Here is a 16,188-nt window from a genome sequence, read left to right on the forward strand (position 1 = left end):
GGAAGCTGGGACTCAACGCGTGTCAACAGCCTACCCCACAAAATGTCACAGACCGAGTCACAGGCCTCAGAGCAACAACAGTGGGTTTATGTCTCACCTCATTATTTGGGATTTTATTTTTCCAAGTAAAAAGTTTTCAATAAAATGTCCGTGTATTGTTGTGCCGTAACTAAAGAGAGGAGGGGAGGAGCCACCCCAAGTCTTTCCCAGACCCCGCGGCAGCCCCTCTCCTGGGCAGCAGAGCCCAGAGCTGCACCCCTCCACCCTCCGGAGGTGACACCTGCATCGAACAGAGGCTGCGCTGAGGGTTGGGAGGAGGGCGGAGCACAGGCAGACCTAGAAGAGGAGCGAGGGGAGAGTTACGGAGGACACTTAGTTTGTTTTGACTTTGGTTTATTTAAAAAACAAAAAGCCAAAAAAAACCAAAACAGAACACTTTATATACAAAGTCAAACTGAAACCACGGATTATGGAAAGAGGCGAGACTTATGGGGAACAGGGAAAAGGCTGGGCCAGAGCCAATACCACATTCTGAACATGGGGAGCCAGGGAAAAGAGGTGCTGGTTTCTTCTGGCAAGTCTGGGGTGGCTGGAACAGTGTTCACTGCCAAACACTGCCCAGCGCTAAACGCTCGCTAGCACTGACTGACTGTTCCTGCGATGGCCACGGGAGACCCTTCCCCCCAGAACCTGCTCCTGAAACCTGGCAGGATTTGTGCCATCCGGAGGAAGGGGCTCTTACCCCCAGCCAGCTTCCGCGTCTGTTTCTTCAGTTTATTGGCATCAGACCTTACAACAGACTCAAAAAGCCTTTTCCTCCCGTCTTATTCTAAACTGGAAGAGGACAGGAGAAAGCACAAGACGAAAGGGCCCCAGGAGGAATCCCAAGGTAGAGGGCAAAATGACATTCGAGGGGTGCAGAAGATGTTGGATTTAGTTGCAAGTGGAACCGGCTTCCTCACTCATCCGTCCCACACGGCACAGACAGACCCCACCCTGACGGCCTGAGCTCCTCTACAGAGGCCGAGCACAGGGGTCAGCCACCCCTGCCTATGGCTCCCAGGTCCTGCTCCAGCTTCTTTCTAGAACCAGAAGGGCTCTAACTTCAGCAGGCTCCATCGCTGACCTCACAGGATGGCAGCTCCTGCACCAGGCCCTCAGTTGCTAGGTGCTGGCTCCTCCTTCTCTACCCAGCTGTCTGCCTGTTTGAAACAGATGTCACGAGAATCGGACTCAGAGGAAGGGCCGAGATCCGAGGACTACTGAGCACTTCCTCCTGGGAGACTCCAGGGTGCCAGCTGCTGACTGATCGATTCCATAAGAAACTAGCGCATGGAGGCGGAAGCAAGGCAAACCTGGGCCCGGCCCCGTGCCGGCTGCCCTGACCCAGCCTCCCCGCCCGGCGGCCGGCTCTCCCAGGAGGCTCACCTTTTCAACCATCCGCTGCACCTCAAGCTGCAGGGGAGTCAGGCGCCTTCGGAACTCCTGTAGCAGCCGCTGAAGCTGGTGCTTCTGTCGCTCCGCCGTCCGGGCCGTCTCCTCAGCCTCAGCCAGCCGGGTTCTCAGCTCCTGCATCTCTGCGGCCAGCGTCTTATTCGTCACTTCAGTGGCTGAGAAGCGGTTATGGCTCTCCTCTGGCGGGGGAAGACAGGAAAGACTGCCAAGCTAAGGAGGGGAGTGTAGGGCCAGAGGGCTGGAGGCTGAGGGGCGGGCCTCCCGCTCGGCTCCTTGCGTCTGCGCCCGGCTGCAACAGGTCCCCGCGCCGCCAGCCACTCACCCAGCTTCAGCTCCAGTGTGTGAATCTTGTTCTCCAGGTAGAGCCGCCCGCTGTCCTGCTGCTCCGCACGCTGCAGCAGGTTCCCCACGTTGATGAGGCTGCCGTTGTGGGACACCAGGCCCTTGTGCTCCACAGGGGCAGCGCCCGGCTTGGCACTCTTCCCAGGAGGAGGTAGCAGGTCCAGGTTTCCTAGAAGGGCCGTGAAAAGACTCAGGGACGGTCCCGGGAGAAAGCAGCCTGCTCCGCTGTCCCCAGAAGGCCGCAGAGCACAGTACGCACCGAAGAGCACCTCCTCAGGGAGCCCCCCGTCCGGGCCCTCCGGGCGGCTGTACTGAAGGCTCCGATACTGGCAGATGTTCTGGGCCACCACCCTGCTGACCAGCTGTTTGGCCTGTAGGAAGCACACACCCAAGATGCCCACGGATGAGAAGGTGCAAGTCCCCCCACAATGGCGTGCAAGAACCTAGAACCACAGCATCCCGAGCCGCGCATGCACACGAGGATGTCGGGCGAGGCATCTCAGAGAGGCCTAGGGCGGGGCGTGAGAAGGCACCTGCTCTGCGCTGAGCCGGAGCCCAAGGGTAAGCAGGATCCTCTCCAAGTCTCGCCGATGCAAGTAGCCACACCAGTTGGCATCAAAGAAGACAAAAGCAAGAAGACAGTCCAGAGGGAGCACAGGAGAGGGGTCCAGCTCCTTGGGCTAAAAGAGAAACAAGGAAGAACAGGATTTACAAACAGGTCCCTTGATGCTCAATCACCCAGGACGAAGCCCTTATAAAATCAAGCCGCTTGATATTTAAAATGGATAACCAACAAGGACCTACTGTATATAGCACAGGGAACTCTGCTCAATGTTATGCGGCAGCCTGGATGGGAGGGGAGTTTGGGGGAGAATGGATACATGTACATGTATGGCTGAGTCTCTTTGCTGTGCACCTGAAACTGCCACAACATTGTTAATTGGCTATACTCCAACATAAAAAGAAAAGTTTAAAAAACACAAAAAGAATCTAGCAGCTTGGCTGACACACTCACACCTTCCAGTTAGAGACCTGACCCTGGGCCAGGCAAGTCCCTTGGCCTGTAACCAAAGGCGTCTTTGGGGCATTTTCACCCCAGGGGCTGTCACACAGAGGAATCTTGGGTGCTCCCAGGTCAGACAGCTCGCTTAGATCCGCCCTGATGGAGATACCGAAGTGCTCGCCTGGATCCTACGAGCATGCCATCCCATAAGCCAGGAACCACCTTTCGTCCTTCGTCTATCAGAAGATGCCAGAGGTCATTTAGGAAAAGCACCCCTTTCCCAGGAGTGAGTCAGAGGCCTTGCTAAGCTTTCCTATCACTGAGACCCAGAGAGGCACAGAGGTCTCACCATGTCCTGAAGGGATGAGAACTCCATCTCTGACTGATTCGAGGCAACCGACCGGACCTCGGAATCCTCCAGCTTGGCTCCTGCTACAGAAAGCCAGAGATGAACTTGGAGCTGGGAGCACACAGGCCCGGACTGGCTCCACACACAGCCAGGACGGGAGCCACAGAGCCAGGAAGCCGCCACCCGGGCAGGCGCCAGACATACCGAACTCCTCCTCCCCATCGTCCCTCAGCAGCAGCAGTTCGGGGTCCAGGGCCATCTCGCAGAGGTCCTCGGACACCTCGCCCCGGGGTTTCTCTTCTTCCTCTCCCCCAGAAGATGGGGGTTTGGGCAAAAGCCCGTCTTCCTTCTAGGAGAAGCAGACCAAGATGATGAGAGGAACTGCCCCTGTGACTACCAACAATAACAACGGTTAACATCTGTGCGTCAGCCGCGTTCAGGCACCGCGCCGAAGGCACGTACACAACGTCTCATTTAACACACTTCGTTACATGGGGGTCACAGAGCAGACCAGGGCGAGTTCCAGATACCTGGGATTTTCCTCAAGAGTCAATCTCAGTCCCGTAAGAAATTTGTTTACTTGACAGTATTTAGGCAAGAAGAAGACCCATGTGCTTTAGAAATGTTTAAGAAAATGCAGTGTTCTAGTTAACCGTCAGGTAATCGAAACACCTGTACCCATCAAAGCATTCCTATTAATGGAGACTTCCATGCTGCCGTGTCAACCACGCTTCCCTTCACTGCTCCAGGCCCGCCTCCCTTCTCCCAGGTACACCAACCACCTCCGGGCTGTGTGGCCACGTGGGAGAGTTAGGTGCCCCGCACCTGAGTCACACCAGGGTCACAGAGCGCGTGTGCGCAGTGAGCGAGGGGTGATGAGAGGAGAGCCCTAAAGCACTCTGAGCAGCGCTGGTGCCACGCAGCGCCCCAGTTGTGTTCAGCATTACCATGTGCAGCCCCAGTGCCCGTGCACGGGGGCAGAGGTACTCACCGGCGGGGCATCTGACTCGGCAGCTGTGCCCTCACTCTGTACCTCATCCTTGGACTCCTTGGACTCCTCCTTGACCGCTTCTTCCTCCTTGGCCGCCTCCTCCTTCTCAGGTTCAGGTGCGGCCACGACCTTTTCAGGAAGGCTCAGCAGCATCTTATAAATCCTATAGCCAAAATCCCTCTGCAGCATCTCCAGAAACAGCTCAGCCAACACCATCACCTGGTGGAAGAGGCAACAACGGGTCACGAGCATCAAAAAATGGGGTATTCCAAACCCCACCATCCTATACGCCCTGCCCCACAGGCCCCAGACTCCTACACCTACCTCAAAAGAGATCCTTTCTTTTGGCCTCCGGTCCTCCACGATACTATGGATGGACAGGTTTACACAGCTGGGGCGTGCCATGACAGCAGGTTCTAGAGGGGGTGGAGGGGCCTCTGGGAGATCGGTGTCCATTTCCTGCTGTGCAGTGACCTCCGGATTCTCTGCATTCTGTTTAGAGGTGTCTGCTGCCTGCTCTGATGCATCAGCTGCCTGTTCTGTAGGCTCTGTTTCCTGTGACGAAAAGTCAAGAGCTATGACCATCTGGGTCCAGGGGTTAGGGACCAGGGCCCCTACTTTCCCCACGTGTTCGTAAGGCTCAGCCTTACCACTGGCACCTCCTGGGGCGGGGGAGCTGCCTCTGCAGCTTTCTGCTGGCACAGGGCCTCCCACTCTTCCAAAGTAGGCATGATGGTCCAGATGTCCGGCAGGTACACCACCACGGTCTGGAGCCGCCTCGGGGGTCCCAGCTGCAGGTACTGAAACTCGGCAAAGCGCCACCTGCTCACAGCAGAAGGAAAAATGCAGAACTGACCCATGACATTTGTGAGGGCTTCAGTTTCCAATCAGCATTTAATGAGCACATACTGTGTGCCAAATTCTGACAGTACAGAAATAAAATATAGACCAAGTCTTCAAGAAATGGTTAGTCAGTGGGGAGAGACAAGTAAGCAGACAATTACTATCCGAGGTGCCATGGCAACAAGAAGGAGCACGGAATGTGGCTGTGGGGCCACACCTGACGAGCCTTGGAGGGTCAGCTGGCCTTCAACACACTTACACACCCCTCGCCGTGCTCACGACCACTGCGAGGGCTGGAGGGAGGGGGTGATGAGCAGGGACTAGGGAACAGACGGGAACTAACAGGTCAGAAAGGCCCAGCAGAAGCCTGGCTCCCTGCCGGGTCTCGCCACTCACTGGGCAGCCACAGACAACAGCTCGGGCAGCCACTCACCACTTGGTGCAGGCACTCAAGTCGATGCCAGTCTGGGCTTGCGCGCAGCGGATGGCAGTGCGGACGAGCACCTGCGGGTCGCCCTTGGGGTCGAGGCCATCCAGAGAAGGAGACCACTCGCCCCCCACCAACACTACCTCCTCTTCTTTCTGGCCCAGCAAAAACTGCAAAAAGAGACCAGGGGTAAGAAACGAAAAACCAATCATGTGGGTCTCCCACAGGGAGGCAACCTGCCACCAGTGGGGAACAAAGGGTCCGCCACACTGGGGGCGGGAGGGGTATCTCTACCCATGAATGTGAACCCCATATAATTCTGATAAGAAAGAACATCTCTCAGCCATGCTGTCCTCCCGGTAAAACGACTGGTATCTCAGCCCCGAAACCCCGCTTCTATGAGTTCCTGAGCAGGAGCGGAGCTGACAGGAACTGAACATCATCAATGAGTGAGTCTTGCCTCCTGGGCTCCAGCTCTTACTTTAATTTGCTTCAGAGGATGTTCTGGCGTCTCCCTTGGCTCAGTCATGTCATCCACGAAGAGCATGCAACAACGATACAATTCCTCCAACCCCGGGGAAGAGAGCAGCAGTACCTGGTAGGGACAGCATAAAGGAGACACTCGAGAGCTTTCTCAGCCTCCAACAACGGGATAAAGAGGCAGGACCCCAGCCAACTCACCTTGGAACTGTAAGCAGGGTCACTGTCTGTGGACGTGGGCTCAGCACCAGCGTCTGGAGCTGGCTCCTTCTCAGAAGATGCCTGGATGCGGCTTGGATGATGGAGGGAAAAGGGCTGGCTCAGAGGGAAGGCCGACAGCCAGCTCAGGTGCACAGCCAGAAAATCTGCGGGAACCAGCAGGGTGCGGTAGCGGCGCTGGAGTTCTAAGAAGTCACAGGTGGAGCTATGGGAAGAAAGCAAGGGAGTCCAGATGGAGCCAAGACTAAATTATTTTTAAAAATGGAACCATAAAAGACTTGAAAGAAAAAGGGAGCAGATTATTTTATAATCTGAGAAAAGAAGAGCTTTCTAAGTAAGACACTTCTGAAAAGATAAAAATGGATCAGACTTGACCATTAAAATGTCACAACCTCCAGTGGCAAAATAAAGTCAATCTGGGGAAGGAAAACAAAAAAAGACATCTGCAATATGTGACAGAGAAAAGGGTCACTGTCTTAATATAAAAGGAACCCACAAGTCACTAACAAAGTTCACAAGTCTAAGAGAAAACTGGAAGAACGGACAGCAACAGATAACTTAGAAAAAGAAATGAGACTTAGGAGCTCATGAAAACATGCTCAATCTCACTCATAATTAAATTCAAATCAGGGTATCACTTTTCACCTATCAGACTGACGAAGATCACAAAGCTGGATAACAGTGTTGGCAAAGGCTGGGGGTGCAAGAACCTCACACCTCGTGTGAGAACGTAAACCGATGCCGCCTCTGTGAGCGGCCTGGCAATACCTGTCAAGGCTGACAGACCTGTGAGCCAGCTGCTCCATTTCTAGGAATTGAGCGCAATAAAATGCTCGCACCTGTCCACGCAGATGTATAGAGAAGGATGTTTATTATTACAACAATGTTTAGGATAATTAAAGACTAAAAATGGAGAACTGGTTAAATAAATTCTGGTCCATTCATTTAGTAGAATGCTGTGCAGTTGCTAAAAAGAATGAGATCAGTCTAATAAACTTTAACGTAGAATAAATTCCAAGACAAGTGAAAAAGCAAAGTACTGAACGGTATGTACAATAGGTTTCCAGTTGTGTTTTAGGAAAAAAACCACAGCTGTGTGTGTGTGGCTAATTGTTAGCGGTCATGTTCTGACCACATGAGGAGGCTCTATATTCACCCCTCCAGTGGTGATGATGTGGGGACCAGTATCTCATCAGATTAACCTTGGGAGGCAGGTGGGTCAGCATGGAGAAAAACAAGCCCTGCCTGGGCCTGGAGAGAGGAAGCGGTGACAGGGGAAGAGCAGTGGCAGCCCTCCTTCCCTGCCATCTTGAGGAGGTGGTGCCAGGAGGCTGCCCTCACCTCAGCTCGGACTTAGGTGGACTTGGCTCTGGGGCCTTATCTCTAATACAGCAGCTGGAGCCCTGCATCTCCCCTGCTAGATGGAATCTGGAATTGCTCATCTACCTCTCAGTCAGTGAGTTTCTACGTGTGCGGAGTAAGCTTGTGGGCCAGAGTCCTCATACATGCTGTAGCACTTAAAAAATAATTTAGAGCTTCCCTGGGAAACCAGTCCCACGGTTCCTATGACCCCCAGTTTCTACCTGACTTACAACTGGTATTGGGCACCTGGATTTTGATCGATAAGCCTTAATTACAGCCTGGCCTAACAATTTCTGGTGATCAAATCATAAAGTTCTATCAAGGGCACCCATGTCAGTGGTGCTATGCTGGTCAGAACTTGAGATTTTTAAGTAAAAAATCTGTCACATTAAAAAACAAAAGTGAAACAAAAAGGTCACGAGCGCACGCACGCACACACACACATACACGCACTCACTCTTCCTCCCAGACTATATCTCACTTACACAAGAAACTGTTACCAGCTACAAGTCTCAGCCCCCACCCCAGCCTCACCACTCACCTGTCCACAGTGTAGGGAGTGAGATGGACTCGGTAAGGAGGCAGGTCATGCCTTGGTTTCTTAGCACCCCAAGGCTCTCCACCAGCCCGCTGTTTGCGTTTCTTGGAGTCATAGTCATCGCTGGAGGTTGATCCATTACCAGAAGGAAGAGACCACACTGTTACATATAGATTCAGTACATACTGGCCTAAAAAGAACTGGAAACCATCTGAATCCCCAACTTTAAAAATAAAGAAGCCATGCTAACAGTCATATAAGAGTGCTACAAAAGACATTAAGATATTTAAATGCTTTTAATAACACAGAAAACCATTCATGTTAAACAAAAAGAATTATATGGACACTACATATACAACAGTGCCTCAAATGTGCCCAAAAAAAGCTTTAAAAGGAAATATTAATGGTGGATGCCTCTGACAGATAAAGGTGATGAATAATTTTCTTATATTTAATATAATTTTTTGAAATGAGAAGAAGAATTTAACTGATTTTTTTTTTACTAAGATATATATACATATGGCACCATGCTACGGGTTCTGTCAAGTTTCATTAAAAGAGACAGTTCTGGGGCTTCCCTGGTGGCCCAGTGGCTGAGAGTCCGCCTGCCGATGCAGGGGACGCGGGTTCGTGCCCCGGTCTGGGAAGATCCCACACGCCGCAGAGCGGCTGGGCCCGTGAGCCATGGCCGCTGAGCCTGCGCGTCCAGAGCCTGTGCTCCGCAACGGGAGAGGCCACAACAGTGAGAGGCCCGCGTACCGCAAAAAAAAAAAAAAAAAAGACAGTTCTGGTAAAAACCCTTAACACTACACATTAGAGTCATAAAAATACTGAAACCCTTCGATCCAGTAATTTCACTCTTAAAAACTTATCCCAAGGAAGTTAATTCAGAAGAAGAAAAAAGGTTATATATAGTAGAAGAAATTCAAGCCGAGTAAGAAAACCACGTGTGGCACTTCCCTGGTGGCGCCGTGGTTAAGAACCCGCCTGCCAATGCAGGGGACACGGCTTCGAGCCCTGGTCCGGGAAGATCCCACATGCCGCGGAGCAACTAAGCCCGTCTGCCACAACTACTGAGCCTGCGCTCTAGAGCCCGCGTGCCACAACTACTGAAGCCCCTGTGCCTAGAGCCCGTGCTCTGCAACACAAGAAGCCACCACAATGAGAAGTCCACGCACCGCAATGAGGAGTAGACCCCGCTCACCGCAACTAGAGAAAGCTCGCGCGCAGCAACAAAGACCCAACACAGCCAAAAATAAAATAAATAAATGTATAAAAAAAAAAGAAAACCATGTGTGTATCTAGCAATCCTGAATTTTCATAGTAAATAAGTACAGTAATCATACAGCCATTAAAACAATTATGAGCATTACAGTGCAATATGGAACAGATGTTCGATAAGAACGTATAAAAAAATCTGAACTCAAAGATTTAAATTATAAAAAGTATGCATATATATAGACAAAGACTAGAAAAGAACATGGGGGGAAAAAGTAGCAGAAAGTAAATTTGCTTTTCAAAATTATTTTCTAAAGGTCTTTAAGAATGGTTACCTTGGGGATGGGGGGGAAGATAAGGGTAAGAGATTAAGAGGTACAAACTACTATATACAAAATAAATAAGATACAAAGGTGTAATGCACAGCACAGGGAACATAGCCAACATTTTATAACTTTAAATGGAGTACAACTGCTATGTTGTACACCTGGAACTAATACAATATTGTAAATCAACTATACTTTAATTTAAAAGTTTTTAAATGGCTACCTTTAAAGGAAAAGAGGGAATGATATATTTTTATAGTATTTTTAACTTTATATAATAGCATGCACTACTTTATACATTTTTGTAATAAATCACTTATTATAGTATCACTATGTTATGGGGGCAATAAAAAAAATAATAGAAGAGAAAAAACCTTTAGACCATCATAAAATGCCAGACTGATAAGGGGAAAAAACCCCCATGTCTCACAAGAGAAATAAAATCAATTGTCAATTCTTCGTGCTGAGGTAATGCCAAGTTGATTATATTTACCAGAAGGTGTCTACTCTTTCCCTTTAGACCTGCCTGGGTTGTTTCCCTAGTCATTACACCCCTGAGTAACAAACTTGATTATATTTAACACAAAGTTTTTCTTCTTTTCTCATATTTCTGCCTGGGTAATTTCCTTGTTCATAGCATCTCCCTCCAAAAGCTGCCTTCTAATCTTGCCCTTGTGGGATGTCAGTGCTTCTGTGTCTCTAACAGAAGAACTGTTGCAAAGTCATTTTAACAACTCTCTTCAGCTCACCCATGACTGAAGTGAACTCTTCAGTAAATGCTGTCAACCTCAAGTTAAAGTGGATGTTCCACTGAATTCTGTAAACTCAGCAAGCAGTTTTCTCCCCTTACCGTGTATTGCCAGGAACAGGTTATAAGGCATGGCCAGTGGAAGCCATCTCCGTAACCTCAGCAGGATACTGAGATGGTATATCCAGCTGGATAGCCCTGTCCAAAAACCGCAGTAGTCCAGCATTAGCAATCCAAAGGAGACACTGTTTCCTGCCTCCCAAAACCTGAAGTTCAAAATAAAACCTGGTTTCCGGTCAAACGCTAACATGGGTGACTCCATTATAAATTGTTGTTCCCCCTCAGGGTGACCTCATTCCTACTGCCCCCTTTGCAGAATGAGTCTGCAAATTCTCTCTACTGACTGATGGTAATATCTCCCTCCCAATGGTCATGTCTCCTTTCTCGAGAAGCCATGACACTGAAGCATTATGGCCAAAGTAACAGAACATAGGTCTTGCACGGGGCTTGGCATGTCCAGGACAATCAAATGCAACTGGCTACATAGAAAGGCTGAATGTGAACCTAAAGCAGGAAGTCAATAGCAGCCACTGATTTCCACCCAGGCTACATTATCCCCGAGGGCACCTGCTGTGATTTTGAATGAAGCCTTTAATAAACTCATGGAATGTAAGAGGTGGAAAGTCCTTGTAAATTTTGAAGACCAAGAAGATGGGTGTATGCAAGACGTATACCAGTAACTTGAGAATGAAAGTGTTTCAAGCAGAGACACTGTGGAAAACAATCCTACACAATCAAAGCTTTCCCGCCTCCTTAGTGTTCACGTGACCTATCCCGAGGGAACAAACAGTAGCTTCAGCACAGAGCCTAGCTACATCACTTTGCCTAAACTTTTTCTCTGAGGAACTCCATGCTCCTTTTACATGTTCTCAGTGGACTGCATTCTCAGCCCTTACCATGTAATAATCTACTGGCCTCTGGGATAGGGGGCTGTTTCCTTCTCAGAACAGTTCTTATTTCAGAAGAGAACCAGAACATGAGAACACCTTCTAGAGTGATGGAAATGTTCTATATCTTAATAGGGGTGAGAGTTGCACAGGATTTTCCATTTGTCAAAACTGTCCATCTAAGATTTGTGCACATCAACCTAAATAAATTCTACCTTAAAAAAAAAAATCAAGTACAAGGCAGGGAGCAGACGACAAAGAATGGCAGATACTGATACTTGTTTAAGCTGGGTGATGGGTATGTGAAGGTTCATCATCCTTTTTTACTTACTATGCTTATACTTGAAATTTTTCATAATAAAATTTAAAATGAAGACGGACAGAACTAGAACAAGTCTTCAAAGCAAACTAGTCTAGAGCGTAAGCCCTAGGGATATAAACAAAAGCTTTTAGGGAGAGAGTAAGGCAGGATAAGGAACATGTGAGCCAGAGAGAACAGGAAGTACGCTCCTCCTGGCAGCCCCCAACGCTCACAGATGATACAGGATGGCCTGGGATGCCCCAAAGGCCCAAATCCACCATGCCTGCTCCACAAAAGGCCGTGTCTGCATATCCATGGCACAGACCTGGATTTCTGGGCAGAGTGCAACACACACAGTCTACCACACCACTGAACTGTACAGTGTATTTAAAGAAACACATTTTAGACTAAGAATTAAATTATGCACTGGAGGAAACTAAAAGACAAAACAAATGCACAAACATAAAAAAACCAGAAACAGACTCACAGGTATAGAGAACACACTGGTGGTCACTAGAGGGGAGGAGGTTGGGGGGAATGGGCAAAATAGGTGAGAAGGTATTAAGAGGTACAAACTTCCAGTTACAAAACAAGTCATGGGGATGTAACATACAGCACAGAGGATACACTCAATGATATAGTAATAGCTTTGTATGGTGACAGATGGTAACTACCTATTGCGGTGATCACCTCGTAATATATAAAAATAGCCAATCTACTGGTATAATATTGTAAACTATGCTTCAATTTTAAAAATACACTGCAGAGTTACTTTTTTTGGACAATTACTATTTTCTTGATAGTTTTGATTCTTGGTGTCTCAATCTTATGCACAAGAAATAAAAAGGAAAATTATATTATTAAAAAATTCAATGTGATACTTTGAAAAATGAATTACACCAAATCCCTACTTGCTGAACCAGCTTATGAAGTTCTGATATTTGTATATACATCTCAATGTATCAGCCTATTTCAGGGTAAAGGGACTAGGATCTAGCTGTTGAAAGAGAATGTTAGTGTCAACAGGTGGCAAAAAAAAAAAAAAAAAAGGTACATTCTCTTAGAGGCAAATAAAATAAAACACCTTTCCTTTCTTGCTTGACCATCCTCTTACCTTCGGCCTGGATCCAATCGTCCATGAGGGCCCCGAGCAGGAAATCTGTTCAGGTGGCTCAGATGAAGCGTATGGGATGTTTGGAAGAGACTCAGAGCTGCAGAAAGGAAATGGCTGGTGACTCAAAACCTCCTAAATATTTGCCCAACTTTCCTGTACCTTTCTTCCAGTGCGTGAAATACCCACATCTATTCTGAGAGCAGCAACCTAACAGTTACAAGTCCATTCATCCCAAGTACCCCATAAAGCCACACGCCCAATATCCATGCCACTGGTACTCACGCTTCTGAGGAAAGAGTGGGGGAATCCGGTGAGGCTGGAAGATCAGCTGGGGCTGAGCTCCCAGAATCCCTTGCTTCTGGCCCAGGGCTGCCACATGTAGAAGGGGAGGTGCTGGGGACTTCAGTAGGGGCTGCAAGACAGTAACCAGGAAATTCAGGGCATCCCATGGCTGACCTGCTCACTACCTTGGAAAGATGCAGCCCCAACCCCTTGACCAAAGTAAGGTTCCCTCCCACGCCTTTCCAATAAACATGCCAAGGAGAGATGAATACCTGGTTGGAGAGCGTTTGCACCTTGACAGCATTCCAGGGCACTGCCTGGCCTGGGTTGTATGCAGCCTTCACCAGCACCTTCTCACCCAGCTGGGGCAGCCGGCCCTTCACCACACTGCCAGCACACAAGCCAGGAGACCCAGTCAGGAGAGAAACCCTGGCCAAGCCACCCTGACTGTCCCTATGAGGCCCTTGCCATCAAGATTTCTCACACCTTGCATAACAACAGCAAAGCAATGGCATTACAGGGGACCCACCAGCATGGTGACAGAACTGAGTCCAATAAGCATTTCCAGAAGGGGATCAGCCTCAAGCCTACCTTAGCTGAAAAAAGACCTCTTCATCCACCACCCCAAAGTAGTCATGCAAACTGGTAACAATGCCAGTGAAGACCCGCTGCTTCTCTCCACCCTATAAGAGAAGAGTGCAGTTTAAAGGTAATAGGGAGCATTTGTCCATGCTCTGCCATTAGCAGCTCATCTTCATCCACCCCGCCCCACCCTCAGCTCAATCAGAGTACTGCACGGATTCCCATGGAAGGAAGCATACATATAGAAAGAAGCATATGTACAGTGAACACAATCAATCTACTGGGGGGAGTCATGCTGATTCTTGGGTCATAAGCTTTTTCTAAGATTTCCAGTTCTTTAATTCCAAGAAGCACCCTAGAGATCTCCCTAGAGCCAGAACCTAGGACTCCCCAGTCACAGATGTCTAGTCGCCTGTGGACTGGCCAAGGACAGGAGTGTCAGGAAGGATGAACACTGTGATGTAAGAATGAAAGCATCGGGCAACCATGCATGCTGGGGTAGTCCCGAGTGCCGAAACTCACTAGATAGGATGCCCAACCTACCTGAAGGTGCCTGGCATTTTGGGACAGGTCTGTGGCCACGGGAGGAGTGAGCAAACCAGGAGGAGGACCCAAAAGAGATGTTGAAGCTGCGCCTATTGGAACACAGAAGCAATCCAGAAACTGCACCTACCATCTTAAGCACTAGTCCAGCTAGAGGAAACGGTAAACCCAAAGAGCAAAGTGGATCCAAGCATGTCCCACACAGGGTTTCGCCGACAACTACTGTGGTCATGCTTTTTCCTAAGAAAAGTCAGCAGCAAATTGCACTCCACCAGGGAAACCCCAAAAGCCACATTTTGAAAGACTAACTCCCAAACACACACTTCCCAGTACTAGGCCAGGTAGAGATAAAGGTGTTCACCTGAGAAGTTGCGTCCCCCTGGTAGTGGGTTGATCCGCTGGCGCTTAAACTGGGACATTGGGAATGCTGTCCTCTTTCAGAGTCTTGGGGAAAAACCTTCAATCAGAAAAGAAATAAATTAACAGCCCATAGGGAAATTTTCCATCTACCCCAAAAAAGGAACTAAGGATCTTAAGGAAAATGGAGAGATGGATACTGAGAAGGAAAGGAGGAGACGGATGGCGAGAATATGAAAAGGAGCAGGAAATGGAGAAATTACAATGTTCCAGTCAGCCCTCACAATAATCTAGTGGTGGGTGATACTGTTATGTTCTTTCAACGAAAAGGAAACTGAAGCTCGGAGGGACTGAGACTTGCCCGAGGCCACATAACCAGGTAGGTACAAAACTAGGACTCACACCCAGATCTCCCGACAACTTAGAGCTCCTCTCACTATGCCACGCCACCCTCAGATGGTTGGGGAGAGTGGAGGGTTGGAAAGAGCCCCGATGACATTCATTCATTCAATGCATCCGCCAAAGAGTTCCACGCAAGGCCCGGAAAAATGGAGGAGGCTGCTGCCGGAGAGGAGATGGTGTGGGCCCTCTCCCCGGAAGCCCGGCCCGTTGTTCCCCGGACGGGCGGGTGGGAAGACAGCTCCGTGGCCCGGCCGAACGCGAATCCGGCTGCGCGCCCGCCCTCTTGATCCCGCGCTCCCCGGCCCTCGGCTCCCGCCTCATCAGCCGCCGGCGCCGAGTCTCCCGGGGCGGGCCGCGGCCAGGCCACCGTGGGAGGACGAAGGCGCGCGGCTTCTCCTCCTCCCGCCCGCCCCCAGGGCCGAGACCGTTGCCAGGGAGACGGAACTTGCAGGCCGAAGGGGGGCTCGGCCCGTTCCGCGCCCGGATCATCTTCGAGGCCCGGCCCTCGCAGCCCCTCGGCCAGGGGAGGGGCGAAGAGGCAGAGGGGCGGCGGAAGGCCCCGCAACCCACCTGCGGGCCAGGGCCGCGACACCGGGGGGACAAAGACACCCGGAACCACCACAGCCGCTGCTGCTGCCGCCACCGGAAACGCCTCTCCGGAAGCGCGACCACTGGTCGGAAGCTGCCTCTCTCCCGGATATGGTCCCTCCCTCCTCTCCACTGACCTGTCCCTTCCCCCACCCCGGCCTGCCATCCCGCTCCAACTGTGGAGCGGAAGTGCGCTTTCCCCGATCGGATGCGCGTTAGGAAGCCGCGCCTCAGTGGTGTCCTCTCTAACGTGTCCCATTAGAAAAGCAGGCTTCGGAGAATTGGTTCCTGGCCCCAAGACTGCTGGAGCTGGAGCCCCAAACATAAGGGAGCACCTATGCCTCATTCTGGCAGATCCCAAGACCGCAGCAGCAAGAGAACCAGCTGACTGGAGGAGGAGGAGGAGAACCATCTGACCTCCTCCTGACTGGAGGAGGAGGATGCATGATCAGTGGCCATTTCCAGAAGACATCCCTGTGTCTGATTCAACCATCCCTAGCCCTACCCTTCTGTTGGCGGCACACCCCTCCCCACACACCTCCTGCGTACCTGCAGGAGACTAAACTTTCCCCCTTTCTCAATTAACAAAGAGCTAGGAACCTAATAGGCCATATAGTAAGATAAACCTCCACAATATTTAGGTATACATTTACAAAGAGTTCTCACAATCATTTCCTTTAGTCCTCACATCAACCCTTGGGGGATAAGGAGGTCAGGAATTAGTGTCCTAATTCTCAGCTATGAAACCTGAGAGACTTCAATGAAATGACT

The 16,188-nt window shown here is 50.1% G+C and overlaps 1 protein-coding gene across 6 annotated transcripts; it reads right to left on the reverse strand.

Moving 5' to 3' along the window:
* Positions 1-79: 79 nt before the first annotated feature.
* Positions 80-15,542, reverse strand: CCAR2 (cell cycle and apoptosis regulator 2). Of its 6 annotated transcripts, none has more exons than XM_079926113.1 (21): positions 15,400-15,542; positions 14,432-14,527; positions 14,071-14,162; positions 13,537-13,628; positions 13,218-13,332; positions 12,946-13,075; positions 12,664-12,760; positions 8,013-8,132; positions 6,092-6,314; positions 5,892-6,005; positions 5,417-5,580; positions 4,791-4,962; positions 4,465-4,695; positions 4,183-4,359; positions 3,354-3,498; positions 3,150-3,232; positions 2,331-2,477; positions 2,057-2,168; positions 1,778-1,966; positions 1,429-1,634; positions 80-336 (listed from the first exon to the last, which is right to left on the reverse strand). In XM_079926113.1, the coding sequence occupies exons 2-21, from the start codon at positions 14,487-14,489 to the stop codon at positions 94-96; spliced, it is 2,910 nt and encodes a 969-aa protein (XP_079782239.1). In that variant the 5' UTR covers positions 14,490-14,527; positions 15,400-15,542; the 3' UTR covers positions 80-93. The 6 variants fall into 6 exon arrangements, with proteins under 6 accessions (XP_079782239.1, XP_079782238.1, XP_079782236.1 ...); XM_079926112.1 differs by having other exon boundaries at positions 3,150-3,229; positions 4,141-4,359; XM_079926110.1 differs by having other exon boundaries at positions 4,141-4,359.
* Between the last annotated feature and the right edge of the window lie 646 nt (positions 15,543-16,188).

This window comes from Stenella coeruleoalba, assembly GCF_951394435.1.
Source record: "Stenella coeruleoalba genome assembly, chromosome: 7".
NCBI classification, from domain to species: domain Eukaryota; kingdom Metazoa; phylum Chordata; class Mammalia; order Artiodactyla; family Delphinidae; genus Stenella; species Stenella coeruleoalba.